Consider the following 16,719-nt stretch of genomic DNA (forward strand, 5'->3'; position numbering starts at 1 on the left):
GCCAGGATGCATTCTACCGCAACCCTTTCTCGCATCTCCCGTTGCGGTGCTTGGTACCACCAATTAGGCTCGCTAATATTAATCAAACAGGATAATATGTTTAACGCGAACCTCAAGAATAAGCATATATTTCCCCCCTGTCCTACCGGTGCTTTAACTGCCGTAATAGTTAATTTCAGCATTTGCGTTTAAAGTAGTTACCATCTATGGTCACAAGCTTGGTTCCTTGAGTTATGCGGGGTGGTTGGCATATATACCACGGCGTGAGTACGCCTTTTGGGAAGGGTCTTGACGCTTGTCCTACGATTCTTTGTATATTCTTCTTTTCTGGGCAAGAGTTTGATGAGAGATATGGCGAAGATGCTGTTCTCGTTGATTGAGGTTGCTCTTTTGGTGGCTCCGTCTGTGGCGGTTTTGCATGAGCGGGCTTATTATGCTTCTCAAGGTATTCTTGAAGTGCCCATCACGGGAATTGTAAGTCTACAAGATGCCAATCTATGCACAATTCATGGCTCCCCTAATCCCATTGTACAATGTACGACTCCACTTGGAGCATCGAAATCCCATAACCTTGGCTTCATTTTCCTGTCTTCAATACTAACTCACTCGATCCAGCCCAAGAATGTTTCTCTATCAAAGAGGCAGGTCGCCAACCCCTTGATCAACATGTTCCAAGGCTTGGAATATCTGATTTCATGTGATTGCCATCAAATTCCTCAATTACCACATTGCTAACCACTATAGTCGGCATCGGGACGCCCCCACAGAACATCACCCTAGCTCTTGACACCGGATCCTCCGATACTTGGGTGAATCCTACCTGCATCACAGGCCAACGAAGCGATCTCTGTGCAGGCATAGCTCAGTACGTGCCAGCATCTTCTTCAAGCTCGAAGAATTTGGGGAATAGCATGAGTTTAGCATATGGTATTGGGAGAGCTCAGGGGACGTTCTATACTGATGATGTGCATCTTGGAGGTGAGGAGACTGTACATGTTGTGGTGACACTTGCTGATATTTTCCCGAAGGTGCAGACATCAAGGCCCAGCAGTTTGGCGTTGCGAGTGATACGCAGAGCCTGGATACTGGCTTGCTTGGTATTGGATTCGGGGTTAATTTCACGACTGCGTATCCGAATATCATTGATCAGATGGCTGCTCAGAATATTACGAATAGTAGAGCCTTCAGCTTGAATCTTGCTGGTGTCGATAGCTCAAGCGGTAAGTTGAACTCTCTTAAAAACGAAGCAGGTTCTTGACAATAACAGGCGCTGTTGTCTTTGGTGGAATTGACACCAAGAAGTTCTATGGTAAATTGGGGAAGCAAGCTATCGTCCCATACAAGCAGTCTCCAGATGGATTTCCCAGGTTCGTCCACCTCCCATCCTCCGTCTATGAATTCAACTAACTATCCAGATACTGGATCACAATGACCTCCCTCTCAGTAACCACACCCTCAAAGACTACTACAACTATCTTCTCCGGCACCGCCCAACCCGTCTTCCTCGACTCCGGCGGAACCCTCTCCCAACTCCCCGCCACAATCGTCACAGCCATCGTTGCCCTATTCCCAGGTGCTAAGAACGTTGGAAGCGGACAATATACCGTCCCCTGCTCCGCCCTCCAACAACAAGGATTCCTCGATTTTGGGTTCGCAAACACCACCATCAGAGTCCCGTACCATGAGTTTGTGTGGCAAGCGGACGTCGACCTCTGTGCTCTGGGCGTCATGGCGAACGCTGCCGGCGATCCAACCTACGTGCTTGGTGACAGCTTTCTACGAGCTGCTTACGGTTCGACCCCTTTCTCCTATTCCCATTTAAGCCAACTAATGTAACCAAAATAGTTGTCTACGACCAAGACAACATGAACATCCACCTGGCCAACGCGGCCTCTTGCGGCTCAAACCTAGTCCCCATCGGCAAAGGCCTAGACGCCGTCCCGGCTCTTACAGGCGATTGTCCTGAGCCGGTGGCTGCGGTTCCGAAGGCTACTTCTGCTACGTCGGTGAGTTCGAGAAAACCTACGTCGTCGATGATGCCGATTACAACTTCGAAACCTAGTAAGACGACGACTACGAGGAAAGGGGGGACGACAAGTTCGAAGACGGTTACTACTCCTGCTGCTGGAGTTGGTGGGGATGAGTGATTAGAGGGTTGGGAGAGAGGGGATTTGGCGATATGTAGTGACTTTTGAGGAATTTGAGAGCATATTTGGACATAAAGAACATTCTTGTACTGAATGAAGAATGTTCTGTGTTTCTTGACGTGGTATAAATATGTCCAAGCAAGACTACATTGAAAATAGAATCAAGTCAATCAGCGAGTGTCAACGTGTACTCAAGGTCAAACCACTGATGCTACTTTTAACTTAAACTTTGGAGCCTCACACTTGCTTGAACCATTCCCGAGGAGTGCGGAGCTCAATGTTAATTGAAGAATATGTCCAAAGAAGCAGACAAAGAAAAATTGTTCCCAGAAATGGAAAATTGGAGACGGGAAACTGTTGTTTGGTATGCACCCACTTTGGTATAGGTTTTGTTCGATTTGGAGAGGGCCATGAAGAAACCGAGTCGCATTTGCTATCCACCAACGCCTGTTACCCATTCATATCCACCCAGTGAGCTATGCGACGAAATTTTGAATACCATGCGATAATTAGAAAACCATGCAGTCAAAGAAAGAAAGGTTCATCCATGTCGTTGAGCAGCCTCCTTGAAAGCAGCCTCTTGAATTGCCAGAAGCTCATCAGTCGTCATGCCACTTTGCTCCAGCTTGTTGGCCTTCTTCTCTCGTCCCTGCACATACCATTAGTAATATCCCAGAGGAGAACAGGGGAAACTTGCCTTCAGTTGCTCCTTGTGCTCATTAGCAACCTCGTTGATATCCGCAACATAGTCGCCGAATCCCAATTGTTCCAAAGCCTTGGTGATGTGCTCAACGGCGATGGTCTTCTTGCTTTCCTTCTCGCTGATCTCGTTGGCTTCTGAGGAGATGAGGGTGATGAACTCGACGCAGCATTCGATGAGGAGATCTCGGGCATCCTTGGTGAAACCCATGCCTGATGCTGGTGGGAGGATTTCAGAGACGATCTTTTGGACAGTTGCTAGAAGAAGGTTAGACATCTTTCGCTAAGGGGAGTGAATTCTTACCTTTTGGCAAACTCAGGTCATCATTTCCTGATGAGAAAGTTAGCATGTACTGACACAAACGTCTAGCAAAGCAAGTAAACGATGTCCGAAGGTAGTACCAGCATAAATCTTGCTCCACACTGAACTAATTCTGGCCATGTTGAGAGATACAGCCTGTGGAGTAGCGAGCAGTAGAAGAAGTAGAAGTAGCGCGGGGGAACTCGCGAAAGGGGAAAGTAGCGAAAGGGGAGTCGCGAAAAGAGAGTAGCGAGTAGCGAGCAGGTGTGTAAAAGTATAGAAAAACTTTGTGTTTCCCAATAGAGTGAAAGGTGAAATTTCTCTCAATACTGCTGGATTGACCATGAACAACGACACCATCAACACACGCAGTGAAGTGTGAAAGTGCCGGACTACTTTGCATTCACCAACGTAGTGAGAGAGAGAACTTCTCTTAACACCATGATGCAGTCATCATAAATAACAAGCAGAGCAAACTCGATCGAACATCAAGAAGGTACTCACCACCAAACTCCTTGTCAGACATGGTGACGGCTTCAAAGTTCTTCCGATGAGCTTTTGTTGTAATATCGAACACTTGAGGTCGTCCGTTGTTTTTGCAGTTCTCGATGACGGTAGCTTGTTCTAAATTGTGTGCGGGAGATGTGGTGATTCTTTTGCGAGATCAAGCCTTGCGTCAAGAAGCCGTCTTGGGGCGGGCAAGGCGTGGGTATTTATGCGAGGCTGGCATTTTCGGAGGGCGGAGCTAACGTTCACGCTAGACCTGATTGGGAGAGTGTACAAAATTCAAGCCAGGTGAACGAGGGAACATTACCGTATTAATTGGTTTCTAAAATATATCTTTATAGGCAAATAGAGGTAGGAAACGGGGACCATATCTTATCCAAGAATCAATACGCTATACCTAATAAAATTGTTTAAATTTCGACAATTTGTCGCGGAAAAGCAGAGCAAGAGGAGGACTTTAGGTAGGAAAAGCTTAGAGTTGGGGCATGCTAGCATATACTATATGAAGTTTTCACTTAGGAGGAGCTTAGTTGGACCATGTCTTATAAAGCTCCCTTATTCCAGACTATTACTTTAGAGAAAAAAATTAATACGGTATTCAATAAACAGCACTGTTTACCTCGCTGTACTATCTAGGATTAAGTTGATTATATCTAGAAGAGTAAAATAGAGAGTATTTACTCTCTACACTGGTGTCTTGGACCAAGGCTGGGACCACCTTCAAGGGAATCAACAGAGATTTGAAGGAGGTGAAATGCTCGGGCATTTGATGGCATTTGTTCTTCATTGTACAGTGGTATAGTATAATCTTCACATAATACACACAAGATCTACCCATCCTCGGGTCAAGCCTATGAACTCCGTCATGCATATAAATACACCATTGAGCCCAGAATTCATCATTCAACGGCTCGAGGAATCTTGTGTTGTCCTCTACTTCTATCCATCAATGGAACACCATATCTCCAGCCAACCCCCTTGAGACCTCTTCCATCCTTGCCTGCATCATCCACCTTGATCTCGGAAAATCGATATTCAAATCTTCCAATGTCCACTTTCTTGATGGAAGCTTCCTTTTTTGCTTGCCGTGCAAGGGCAACCTTTCTCTTCTGCTCTTCACTTGCGTCTCTCGCTTCAGCGCGTGCTTTGCGCTCCTCGTCTGACAGCTCTTCAAGCACTTCCTTGTGCATGACCGCTAATTCTGGGTGTGGTACTCTATCGTCTGCCGGCAGCAGCTTCGCATCGAAAACCCTCGCAGCATCTTTTCGAGTGAAATGCCTTGATTCAGATGTAGGGAGGAATATCTGCTGTCCCGTCGCAACATGAACTGGAAGATCGTTGATCGATTCGTGGGTCTTCGTCTTCTTTCTATTCTCCTCTGTCGTCTCTTCGGGATTCCATAATGTCTTTGGAAGCATATTCATCACAGCCTGATGATACTGTCTCATCAGTGGTTTATTCTAGATAGCAATTAGTCAACATATCTGAAAATTAAGTACAACATAAAAGTTCAACAGGACTTTCAGAGAGGCTCGCATGCGTAAATTTTGTAACCATGTAGTTGTCTTAAAGACTAATCGATTTTTTATAATATCATCATAAAGTCGTGGAGGTAATGCTTGGAAGAAGAAAATGAGATACGTACTATTCGCTTCCATTCCTTCTCAATCTCAACTAGACGTACGACAGCTGCCACACGGCTCATCTCGACGCCTAGACTAGCACTCACTTCCCGCACTGACAAGCCCTGCAGAATAACTTGCTTCCATATCTGATCCTTGAACCAACCTGACAGGACAGGTTGACTGATGAATTGAGGATCCAAAGGAAATGGTGTAAGATCACGTCGGGACTCCGGTGGTAAAGTTGCAGCCTTTGTTCCATCTGGGTTGTCGGCACCATCAGGATTATTCGGGTCGCTGGGCTGCCTCTGTTGTGTGCTTTCATTTGACCCCCCTCCTGAGTTCCTCTCCCTCTCTTGCTCCCTGGAAGCCTTGACCACTCTTGTCAACTGGCCTTCTCTGTTATAAGCACCCATATAATTTGTAGATCCAGGTAGTGGCTTCTTGAATGCTGCTCCTTGAGTATCCAGCCATCGGAAGAGTTGCCGCCGTGCTCGCGTTATCCTTTGATCATTTCGTGTCGTCGTCGAGAAGGATCGAGGAGTTTGAGACGCTCTACACAATTGACTCGCGCAAGCTGTGGAGGAAAATAGAGACGGACATCGTAATGGCGGTGGCATCTTGACCGCACTCAGTGTGTCAGGATGGCACACCGGAAGCGTTCAGAATATGCTTGGAGGAAAAAATAAAGTTCCTACTCGACTACACTAGCGTAATAAGCTTGAAGCTGTCACGTGCGCTTTACCCCTTCTCGTCCGTCAAGCCTTCTTCTCCACAATCCTCCGCATGCTAGACCCGTTGCCAGTATAAAGACAAGTCTCCGTCACACGTGGTCTATGAAGTCTACTCTATATGTTGAGTGTATCATAAACCGGGTGAGGTCCAAGCTCGAAAGTAGGCTTTCCAACTTGCTATATACGATAATGTCCAGAAATCTAAATATTTACATGAACAGCAGGTTTCTCTACAATAAGATTCTTGCGAACGTTATCGACATCGGTTTTGGTCAGCCCACACTTGTCGATGACATATCCTTCAGCACCACCAAACCTCTCCTTGACCATCTTCAAAGTAGCCAGCATATTATCTGCCCTGGCACGATCATCAGCAGGAAAGTCTGGGTGAACAATAAGAGTCTTACTTAGCAGAGATGAGATTCTTTGCTCCTTCGGGATTTCCAGCCAGAGTAGGATTATGGGAAAGGTGCTCAATAACCGCATTCTTCCAGTCATCAGGCAAACCGATCTCAGTGAGCGAATACTCGTGAGCCACAACTTCATCATCCACCCCACAGAGCGACAAGACCAAGGCACAGATGACGCCAGTTCTATCTTTACCTGCTGTGCAATGAACTATCAGAGGTTGCTCTGGTTCATTTGCAAGATGAAGCAGGATAGTCTTGTACGAGGAGGGAGCATTGTTCAGGATATCAGTGTAAGCCCTCGTAAATCCCTTCACAAGAAATCAGTCTTCATTCCTCTCAAGAGAAGATTACATACTTCAGGGCCTCCATCCGCATAATCTTTGAATCTGACTGCTATGCTCTCGGGACTATAATCCTCATTTCTGAACACCGGCACAAACACTCGCTCACAGCCCTCCCACTCAACAATGCCCCCACGTCCAGCATTCTTATTTCTCTCTATTTCAGGCACTGAACGTAAATCGTAGATTCGAGTGATGCCCAAATTACTCATCGTAGTGATGCCATCCTTAGTGACTGCAGATGGCTCTCCGCATCGATAGATGACTTCTCTACGGATGGAGTGGTTTGCGGGCGCTGCTACGGGATAGCCACCAAGGTCTCGGAAATTTGGAATTCCTGCTACGGTAATGAAGGGTGGCGAAGGAAGGTCAGCTACCTCTTTTAGAGGCATCGATGCACTCATTATGAAATTTGTTGATAAAGTCGTCTTTCTTCTGAAGATTTGGATGAATAATGAGGGGCGTTGCCGAGGTCGCTTCTTGGACCTGATTTCTCAAGGCATCAACAACCTTCGTCAAACATTTCCTATAAAGTTGTATCCACCTCTTCTGACCGCGGTCATCGAAGCGTCACCGACTTCATTAAAGTGAAACTTTTAGTAAAGGGTAAAGAGCCAAATTCACGTGCCTCAGTGAGATGACCTCACATTTCTCATCAAAGACTTTATCATTGCCACATCGCCCATCTCAGCAACAAAGCACCATGCCGCACATCCAAGACCCAAATACGATGCCTGAAGAAGATCCTCAAGTTGCCGTTGAGCGGAGAAACAAGATTCGGATTAAGAATAGGAGAAAATTATACCTTGATCGACATCCCTCATATTTCACATCACCAGATCTTGAACTCACAGGTACCATCTCTAAATGACTATGACGTACATGTTATCTGGCCGAAAACTGACATCTCTTAGATCCCTTACTATACGACCGCTGTATCCGACGCTTCCAAAGCGCGTCCGAACGTGAAGCGGACGGCAAAGCGAAAGGCTATTCCGGGGTACTGGAAGCAGATCTCTATCGCTCAGAGGCTAAGCTTGCTGCTATCAAAGCCCAAAATCCTCCAATCGCAGAAGCATCCTCTTCCAAATCACCAGGTCCGGCAGTGGCTGCAGTACCTTTTGTCAGCTATGCACGTGGCGAGAATGGCGAAGTCCTGCCAGAAGAGGAAGATGAGGTTCCGAAGAATAAAGAAGAGGGGCTTGAAAGGTGGAAGTTTGTGATGACTCTCAAGTTTTTGAGTGGAGAGGATCAGGATTTCGATTATACGACTGTGGATGAGAATGATGAGTGGGATGCAGTGGAAAGAAGAGAGAGTGAGGAGAGATGGTTTGACGATGAGGAGCCTGAATGGGTTGCCGATGAGAGCGAAGGTCCTTTACACGGCGGAGAGACTGGTATTCAAGATTTTTGAGGCCGGCTTTTGTCTAGATGACTCTCCTGTCCAGGATGTTCAAGACGAACTTCGACACGACGGACATCGTATCATCACAACCTACCTACTATGCCACTTCGAAGTGCGTCGTTGGAAAGTTGCACATACATCAAGATCAGGCGATCTGGCATTCCAAGAACCGACCGTGGGATAACCTCTTGATGTTGATTTATTCTAATTTTCTGAACTCCACCGATATCCTAATAATGACAGCGGGAGAGCTAGCCCACATAGATTAATCCCCAAAAGGTCTATAGAGAGAGGCAGTGGCTTTCGAGGATGCAAGTCACTCTATTCTAAGAGCTGTATTGAGGAAGACGCTTTGTCATCGACTTAGGGAACGTCAACTGCAGCAATGGTATCTGCAATCTGCCCATGTTCATATTGGTTTGATGTCTGCATATGCAGTCATCAAGTACCTATTTTCAACGAGACAAGCACCATTGGAAATCGAACTGAGGATTCCCACGCCTGCATGTGCTCGGATACTCCCCTCGTCTTGATTTCACAAAGCAGCACATCTATCACATCCAAACGGCATGTATCAGGAGGAGACTGGAACCAATGTAATGTCCTTCCACATGCATCTCTGCATGTGCTGAAAGCAGCCATGCAGTCATGCAGCCAAGCCACGAATGATAAGAGAATCAAGCTCACGTAGCTGATCGCACATTCGAAAGCCAGAACGATGACGGAAAATAGCATAATCACTATCGTTCGGTACTCCAACATACGGTAGTGTAACGGTGTAACCTGAACGAAGCCATCCTGCTTGCCGATCATCTGCAGGAAGATGTCTCTGCGTCTGTACTACCAAGATATTGCTGCAAAGACAAGAGCGGGGTCACATTGGCGCTCAGCTCTTGCGGCTCTTCTTCTCTACCAGACCCCTATATACGAATCGTTCTGAGGCGAGGCGACGTCTCGATATGAATGCAGCTCGTGTCAGATTGACGGACCGCCTCACTATTTGAAGGGCACCAACGGCTTCAGACCCCCGAACTGAAAGGTACCGGGTAATTCGGCCTCCTTGGCCTTGACCTGCAGCCTCTGAGCCCGAAAAAGCAAACGGAGGGGCCAGAAAATTCGCCATTGGACACTACATGCATGCACGTTCTTGCTTCCAGCACAATCGCGCCCGAGAACCGTCGAGCGGCGTTCATGGTTCTGCGATCAGCATCACCTGAGATCCTGAGGCGGATCTTTTCTAGAATTTGTCTCGCATCAATTGGCCGTGAGGAACAGCGTTGCAGCCTCGTTTTCTCCCGCGCTCGTGGCTCCCTCAACTCACTTCAACTCACGTGTGATCCAGGGCCATTGGTTGGTCAGACCTCCAATAACAAAATAACACAGATCCTCTTGTACCGTATCGAAGGAACGTCTCGCCCGACCTAGGCGTGGACATCGGTTATTGGGAGCCAAGTGAACCAATTCGAGGTATTTTCGTTTTCCGATGGCACTCCGGACCGTCGACTGGAAAATCGTGGTTGATCGTTGCGAGAAGAGGTATAAACCATGGGTGGGGAAGCGTTTCCCCTCCCGAGTGGAACCCTGATAATGTAGCTTGCCGCCAACAACAAAACCTTCAATTATTTTGGTGGAACCGGGCATCGTCGACCTCCCTTTTTCTCTTCCTTTCCGTCTTTTCTCTTGCCCCGTCTGAATATATGCAAACAATTCCGGGCACGATCTTGGTGCCCTGGAAGCAAGGCGATGCTTCATTGCTTCATCAAACCGATTCCGGCTTCATACTTCAAAGATGGGTTACATGTCGAAATACCATGGAACATATCCTTCACAATGGAGCGAATGGGAGTGGAACCTCCAACATTCGTGTTATGTTCGATACCGGCTCGTGAACAAAAGTAAGAGCATTCAAGTTCCTTCACCGCCACACCGGGATTAACCATGTCTCAGATGATTATGAGTGGGATTCCTACAACCCGGCCCCAGAAGCAGAAACCACCGAGGAATATGACCAAGAGCAATATTCAGAGCGGTATCCTGAAAATAATTCAGGATATACCTGCGAATCGACCTCGGACTTTCATCACGACGCTTCCTCCCAACAGTCAGACCGTGACTCCGGCTACCATTCCGGCAGTCAGTCTTCCTCCGGAGGATTTGAAGACCTCCTCGACCACCCCGATTCCTGGACCGTAAACCCTTTCCTCGCATTCGGGTTCCCTCCCGCCAAGGACCACTCCAAAAAGCACCAACAACGCAAACAACACTCAAAGTCCCAAACAGGATTGGATATATCTCGCGTGAGATAAAAGCCCTTTCATACACTCTAGATACAGAATACTCATAGATCCTACAGACCTCCCTCCATTCCGACGAGGGCTTTTCCGAACCGAGCGAGTCTTGGATCACGTTATTCGGCAAGCATAGTAAGGAGGTTAATCTGGTGCCGAGTGTCGACCACCAGAGTCAGGTTTGCTATGTTTCGCATTCGGTGTTGAAGGATCTGGGGATCTGGGAGTCGAGGAGGATGGGGAAGGCGAGAGAGGCTTGGATTCCTGGTGCTGAGGAGGGGAATGAGGAGAGGATCAAGGTCGTGGGGAGTTGGACGGTTAGTTGGTTGTCGACGTTCAAGGGGAACGGACACGGAAGTGGGAGTAAGATGCAGAGGACGACCTTCAGAGTTTTCAAGGATAGGAAGAGGAGGGTAGTACTGGGAATGAGTCCCAGGGAAGCGAGGAAGTTTGGGATCTCGGGATGAGAAGACAGAGTGTGGTCGATTATCACCTCAACGATAGGACCAAGACGAGACGCTCAGCGATGCGCAAAGAGGCCTTCCGAAATCGCTGAGAGAGTTTGGACCTTTCTCCCTAACAAAACGGTTCCGGACCTCCCTGTGGCAATGGTTTGCCACTTGCAAACTATCGGATCCGAAGACGCGCACATTCGGGACGACCTGCCCTTTCTTAGCTCAACGACTTGGGCTTGTCAAGATGGCACGACCTTCATCACGACCTTCTACACGACCTTCTACCTACCTACCACAAAATTCTCATCAACCTCCCCAAAAATATGTACAACACCCCAAAAAGCAGGCGGCATCAAATCTATTCATCTATCCTTCCTTCCATTCACAACAAAAAATCCACGATTCGGCAGGCAAAAATGTTTTTGTATTCTATTGTATTGTATTACCTTCTTTGTATATATGTATTAGCACTACCGGGCTCTGAGGCAGGAGTTGGTTGGGAATTGTGTAAAATAATGAATAGGGCTAGGGGTATGAATTTATGATGCTTATGATGAGTTTTGAGTTTGTTGTGATGTGATGTATACGAGTTTAAAGGTTTGAAGATGGAAAGTGTGAGGGGAGCGTGAAGATGTGAGACGTAGAGCTGAGGGTCAAAAAAAGAAGGAAGGCAGAGAAGGGACAGAGATTCGAAGATATAGAGATTGTCACAGGTAGGAAAGTGAGAACCTTTACAGCTATCCAGACAATGACCACTAATATTTTCTGATAGCCATGAACACGCGAAAATTTCCTTGCCAAAGAGTGCGGATTCGAGGACAGATAATCTGGTTTGAAGAATGTGTCAAGTAATAGCGGGACATTCATTTTTCAGTATGATGCTGTCAATGGCGAAGCTCGTTTTGAAGTCTTGTTTTATGATGATTTAAGGAGACCAAAACCAAATATACTGAAATTAATGATACAATATAAGAACAGTGGGTGCTTTCTTGCTCTTGCTAATGCTGCTGTTCTGGTGCAGAAGAAGTGAGTAGGACTTTGGGGGGTATTACCAACACACCTCTGCAGAAGCCGGAGTTCGATAGTAGGAAAAGATATTGAACAATCCGCGCAACCAGCGCATTCCGCGCGATTGGCGCAGATTGCGCACTTCATATTCAGTTTTCAAGGAAAAGAAAAAAAAGGGGGAAAAAAGGGATGGACAAAGACATATTCTTGTGTATCTGAAGAGCAGCAATGCATTGCAGGTGTCAATTGGTATCATTGACTATGTCACATTTAGACCGCCGCCATAGAAATACACGCTCGAATCTCGTTGCCATCGTCTATCCTCCTCCACCATCCATCCTCCTTTACAATCGTAACATCTTTGCAATATATGCCTCAATCAAAGGCTCGTTTGGGAACGACATCTCCTCCAACTTCTGCGCATATGGGGTTGGCACCTCAGCACCAGTGATTCTCTGAGCTGGTCCATCTAGATAATCGAAAGCGTATTCCATGGTAAGAGCCAAGATCTCGGATCCAACACCGAAAGCAGGGAAACCGGACTCGACGCAGAGCAGGCGATGAGTCTTCTTGACTGACTTGACAATGGATTCGACGTCGAGGGGCTTGATTGAGCGGAGGTTGATGACTTCGCACTCAACACCGTACTTCTTCTTGATGTTCTCTGCTGCAACGAGAGATTGACCGACACAGCGTGACAAGGTGACGATTGTGAGATCCTTTCCAGCGCGCTCAACCTTGGCCTTGCCGAATGGGATGACGAAGTCGTCTTTTTGAGCAGCCTCGCTCATAGGGAAAGTTTGACCGTACAGCAATTCGTTCTCGAGGACACAGACTGGGTTGGGATCTCGGATGGCAGCCTTCAGTAATCCCTTGGCGTCCTCTGCACTCCATGGAGATACAACCTTCAGACCTGGTATGCTTCCGTACCAAGCTGAGTAATCTTGTGAATGTTGTGCTGCGACACCAGACGCGAAGCCGTTGGGACCGCGGAAAGTGATGTTACAGGGTTGGATACCGCCGGACATGTAATGGGTCTTTGCAGCGGAGTTGATAATTTGATCAATTGCTTGCATGGCGAAGTTGAAGGTCATGAACTCGCACTGTAACGCAAAAATCAGCTCTTGCTCCACCGGAATTGCGATTGAGAACTTACAACAGGATGTAAACCAGCCAAGGCAGCACCAACTGTCAAACCTGCGAATCCAGATTCGGTAATAGGACTGTCGATAACTCTCTTGTCGCCGAATCGATCCAGTAATCCCTTGGTAACTTTGTAGGCACCGTTATACTGAGCGACTTCCTCACCCAGCACGAACACCTTTGGGTTCAACTCCAATTCCTCAGCCAGAGCTTCATTCAATGCATCTCTGACCGTGTATTCCTTAACACCGCTCTCCTTCGCATACCCTCTGCTCTGAACAGTCGCCGGTAGTCGGGGAAAAGATTGGAATGAACTTCGGACTGTTACTGGTCGCGCGGCAGACGACGACACAAATCGAGAAGCTGGGCGCAAGAGTCGTGACATCTTGAGATGTTACCGCAGCTTGCGAAGAAAGAGAGGAAGAGAAGGAGGAATTGAGGTTGTAGAGGATGGTTTATCAAGCTGTCAGAAAGCTTCAAATGTTGGGACGCCGACGAAAAGTTGCGGCCCGTTAAGCTATTTTTAGGCTGAACTTCGGAAGCAATCGATACTGACAAGGCTCAATCAATTTTCAACCTCAACCTCACTTCCTCAACTTTCTTGCAGAAATAGGAGAGCTTTTGTTGCACTTTGCAAAAGTTTCAAAAATTGATAAGCTTCTCTTCTTGTGCTGAAGATGAAGTATACTCTTCCTCCTCCATTATTTCGGCCCAGGAGCAGCTCCGTAATATCTCGAAAGTCAGCATGAAAACCCGCCGAGGACGGCCTCTACACTTCGCCCCTTTTGTACATGTCCTAGAGTGTGACATCGGACGTGAAAATGTTACAGTGCAGGTATCGATTCATCAAATATTCTTTATCGCCATGTCGAAGAAGTAACAAGTTATGATTCTCCTTCTCATTCGTCTTGAAAACCTGCGAGCTTAGCTCCATGATTCATACCTAGGTACTTTGTTGATGTTATCAATAATATGAAGCCATCAGCAATGATCATTTAGAATCACAACCAAAACGTTGTAGCATTCTGACCCTTTGAGGTACTGCCCTGGGAATTGGACATGCACAAGAGTACAAATGATTCTTTGGTCAGTCATGCTAAAGTGCATCTGATGGAACAATACTTCAAGAGTCCCAGGGCCTTTTTTTCCGGTTCCCATATTCTGACAGGCAAGGTCTAGCTGGCAGGCTGGAAAAGGGGAGCTCGAACTTTGATACAGTGGCACCAAGCACTTTCAACTTGCAACGGGATAGTTGCTCAAAAGACATGAAATGAAATTGTGAAGTCGGAAAAAGTCTGAAGATCATGATTTATGTCCAAATTCGTCATCCATTCTATGATCTTGCCTATGATCCCTTAGCCCAAACTCCGAACACCACATACACGGCTGATATAACTCGCCCACGCCTATACCAATCTGCAGAGGACCACCCAAATGAAGAATTAGATGCCCATTGTGAAGTCATGCTCGATGCCGGGTGTCACACTTGCTATAAACTGTTTCTGTTAGCCTGGACCACCGAGTTGTGCAAAGAAATGGGGCATACCTTGAGGAAGACAACCAGATACTGGTCTACTCGAATGGCCACCTCCTCGTCTTGAGCCTCAGCATCGTGTTGTAGAACCTCCCATTCATCGTTTCCATTGCCTCCAGCTTTAGCACCCTCCAGAATGGCCTTCTTATCTCCACTTCCTAAGCTTGTCTTGCTGAAGTCATCGAGTAGTCCTTCCATCCCAGCGTCCTTGGCTCCAGCTACAATCTTTCCTTGCTTCAGCTTCTCGCGGCGGATCTTAAGTGCTGCATCTGCTCTATCGAGTAGGACTTTCATGACACTAGCATGTTTGCAAGGATGCACTGATGCCATCTTGATGTTGTTACCGAAATATGGAAAGTCCTCGATGGTCACGGTCTTGTCCTTGTAGTCACCGATGATATCCTCCATCATGAGCTGCGGTGGTAGTGGTTGCGAGTTGGCAAGATAGCCTGAGAGGTAGATGCGAGGAGTACGATAGTAGGGCGCATAGGCGATGTAAAGTGTATACGTTCGTCGTTGTCTAGTTGTAGTTAGTATAAATATCTACCTATATACCACGTATAAAAAACTTACGAATCAGACCCATCTGCTCTGGATTCTGGTATGATAGCTTCATCATCTTCCTCATCTTCCATGTCCGGGATCTCGTCTTCATCATCCTCTCTCTCACCCATGTTGCCATGTTCATCGACCGTCCGCACATCGCGAACTCTCGCCTCTTGACTGGCTGCCAGACCTCCAGTTCTCAACCACCCATCCTCGTCATCCCCAGGTGAATGCGTTCCTTCGCCCTTAAAGTCCTCTCCGTCTCCGACCATCGTCTCATCATGCCCAGCATCACCAGCGAAGTTATCGTCGAGTCTGCGATGGCATGGCACACCTCGAGTAACCAAGAACTGCTTGCCTTCAGGCAGATAACTCAACCGCTTGCTAGGCGGTGATGCATCAGCCCAAGACCAGGTTGGGAACTTGTAGACCAAGTAATCGCCAGCTGCGACAAACTCTTCTGGTGTGATCTGTCCATTTTGACGGAAAGTCGAGGTATGCGACACGGGTGCCCACTCACGGACTCGATCGAGTGCGCTGTGGATGAAGCCGAAGCTCATAGTGATAGCGGGGTCAGCTTTAGCTAGTTTCAACCGTCTTTGATATGTGTCGAGTCTGGAAATCTCGGTCAAGGTAGTTTTGTTGTTGTAGGTAAGGAAGTATGCAGATGATGTGTCAGGAAATAGGTTGCGATTTGATGTTGTGATTGTCGAGATTCTTATGATGCAAGAGAAGACAAAGAGAACGGGAAGTGATTCAGCCTCGCGATCGCCCCGCTTGCCTCGAGTATCAGCACGTGACTGGCTAATCACGAGCGATTTCCTCATGACCCGTTCGAGTCACTCAAAGAATGTCTCATCATTCGTCAAGAAATCTCCGCAATTGATAACTTGCTTGTGCTGTCTTCGAAACAGTTTGGTATTCGAATAAGTGTTCTATGATGAAGCAGTGGCTTAGCGTTTCTAAGGAATAGCTGTCTCTGAGTGCCTTGTCCCGATCATTCATAATTGGCGAGGTGAACAAACTTATTCAACTTTCAAGATATCGGGTTTCAAGAGACAAGAGACTCAACGGATGGAATTTTTGGCTCCTGGCGTCTCTGTTGGTTTAGTAAGACAGCGGAACAAGAGACAGTAAGGCATGCTGGCCTCTATATTAATCATTTGGAGAGCCGTGTTGGAAGTACGTCCTAGAGATGCTGCATACTCACGGCCGAGTTTAATTTCAGAACATTGAGTTCGAAAATCAGGACTCTATGACGAGTCGAGCAGAGTCACCCAGGAACAGTAGGGAAGAAAAAGTCTTCGGTTTCCTCCTTGGGTTTCCCTGTCCCTGCTTGGGAAAGTCTATCTTTCTCGATCTTCTACGAAACTAAACATTAATTTTAGCTTATAAATATCTGCACCTAAAGCTCAGAAGTATACGCTCTGAGTAACGAGAAGTTCTGACCTCTGCCTCTACGTCCACCTGCCTTTTACGAGATGCAACGCAAGCTCAATTTCTCACTCTGGGTCAGAAGTCATCCACATTTCAAACTTGATCGATTACTAGCTTCGGAGCCGAATGGCATTTAGCAACG

The 16,719-nt window shown here is 47.1% G+C and overlaps 8 protein-coding genes across 8 annotated transcripts; 3 read left to right on the plus strand and 5 right to left on the minus strand.

The window, feature by feature from the left end:
• Positions 1 to 351: 351 nt before the first annotated feature.
• On the plus strand, positions 352 to 2,218 carry LY89DRAFT_724285 (acid protease; the record flags this gene model as incomplete). Its single annotated transcript, XM_018218883.1, has 7 exons — positions 352 to 474; positions 616 to 697; positions 745 to 978; positions 1,029 to 1,220; positions 1,268 to 1,367; positions 1,416 to 1,792; positions 1,846 to 2,218. The coding sequence occupies 7 exons, from the start codon at positions 352 to 354 to the stop codon at positions 2,145 to 2,147; spliced, it is 1,410 nt and encodes a 469-aa protein (XP_018063595.1). The 3' UTR covers positions 2,148 to 2,218.
• Positions 2,219 to 2,409: 191 nt separating this feature from the next.
• LY89DRAFT_690303 (histone-fold-containing protein) lies at positions 2,410 to 3,841 on the minus strand. The gene is made up of 4 exons (XM_018216071.1): positions 3,652 to 3,841; positions 3,151 to 3,177; positions 2,845 to 3,104; positions 2,410 to 2,796 (listed from the first exon to the last, which is right to left on the minus strand). Exons 1-4 carry the CDS (start codon positions 3,671 to 3,673, stop codon positions 2,689 to 2,691), a joined length of 417 nt encoding a protein of 138 aa, XP_018063596.1. The 5' UTR covers positions 3,674 to 3,841; the 3' UTR covers positions 2,410 to 2,688.
• A 712-nt stretch (positions 3,842 to 4,553) lies between these two features.
• On the minus strand, positions 4,554 to 5,692 carry LY89DRAFT_598310 (uncharacterized protein; the record flags this gene model as incomplete). The annotated part of the gene is made up of 2 exons (XM_018210033.1): positions 4,554 to 5,114; positions 5,300 to 5,692. The coding sequence occupies 2 exons, from the start codon at positions 5,690 to 5,692 to the stop codon at positions 4,554 to 4,556; spliced, it is 954 nt and encodes a 317-aa protein (XP_018063597.1).
• Positions 5,693 to 5,966: 274 nt separating this feature from the next.
• On the minus strand, positions 5,967 to 7,480 carry LY89DRAFT_788143 (uncharacterized protein). Its single transcript, XM_018223138.1, has 3 exons — positions 6,776 to 7,480; positions 6,418 to 6,728; positions 5,967 to 6,368 (listed from the first exon to the last, which is right to left on the minus strand). The coding sequence occupies exons 1-3, from the start codon at positions 7,163 to 7,165 to the stop codon at positions 6,212 to 6,214; spliced, it is 858 nt and encodes a 285-aa protein (XP_018063598.1). The 5' UTR covers positions 7,166 to 7,480; the 3' UTR covers positions 5,967 to 6,211.
• LY89DRAFT_281505 (uncharacterized protein) lies at positions 7,288 to 8,391 on the plus strand. Its single transcript, XM_018206456.1, has 3 exons — positions 7,288 to 7,367; positions 7,423 to 7,615; positions 7,676 to 8,391. The coding sequence occupies exons 2-3, from the start codon at positions 7,465 to 7,467 to the stop codon at positions 8,173 to 8,175; spliced, it is 651 nt and encodes a 216-aa protein (XP_018063599.1). The 5' UTR covers positions 7,288 to 7,367; positions 7,423 to 7,464; the 3' UTR covers positions 8,176 to 8,391.
• Positions 8,392 to 9,773: 1,382 nt separating this feature from the next.
• On the plus strand, positions 9,774 to 11,136 carry LY89DRAFT_281464 (uncharacterized protein). The gene is made up of 3 exons (XM_018206455.1): positions 9,774 to 10,061; positions 10,114 to 10,463; positions 10,520 to 11,136. The coding sequence occupies exons 1-3, from the start codon at positions 9,956 to 9,958 to the stop codon at positions 10,919 to 10,921; spliced, it is 858 nt and encodes a 285-aa protein (XP_018063600.1). The 5' UTR covers positions 9,774 to 9,955; the 3' UTR covers positions 10,922 to 11,136.
• Positions 11,137 to 11,818: 682 nt separating this feature from the next.
• LY89DRAFT_788146 (pyruvate dehydrogenase E1 component beta subunit) lies at positions 11,819 to 13,681 on the minus strand. Its single transcript, XM_018223139.1, has 2 exons — positions 13,074 to 13,681; positions 11,819 to 13,020 (listed from the first exon to the last, which is right to left on the minus strand). Exons 1-2 carry the CDS (start codon positions 13,443 to 13,445, stop codon positions 12,262 to 12,264), a joined length of 1,131 nt encoding a protein of 376 aa, XP_018063601.1. The 5' UTR covers positions 13,446 to 13,681; the 3' UTR covers positions 11,819 to 12,261.
• A 510-nt stretch (positions 13,682 to 14,191) lies between these two features.
• On the minus strand, positions 14,192 to 15,870 carry LY89DRAFT_657524 (autophagy-related protein-like protein 3). Its single transcript, XM_018212432.1, has 3 exons — positions 15,168 to 15,870; positions 14,607 to 15,114; positions 14,192 to 14,556 (listed from the first exon to the last, which is right to left on the minus strand). The coding sequence occupies exons 1-3, from the start codon at positions 15,698 to 15,700 to the stop codon at positions 14,503 to 14,505; spliced, it is 1,095 nt and encodes a 364-aa protein (XP_018063602.1). The 5' UTR covers positions 15,701 to 15,870; the 3' UTR covers positions 14,192 to 14,502.
• Positions 15,871 to 16,719: the final 849 nt, after the last annotated feature.

Source organism: Mollisia scopiformis, assembly GCF_001500285.1.
Source record: "Mollisia scopiformis unplaced genomic scaffold LY89scaffold_29, whole genome shotgun sequence".
In the NCBI taxonomy this organism is placed as follows: Eukaryota; Fungi; Ascomycota; class Leotiomycetes; order Helotiales; family Mollisiaceae; genus Mollisia; species Mollisia scopiformis.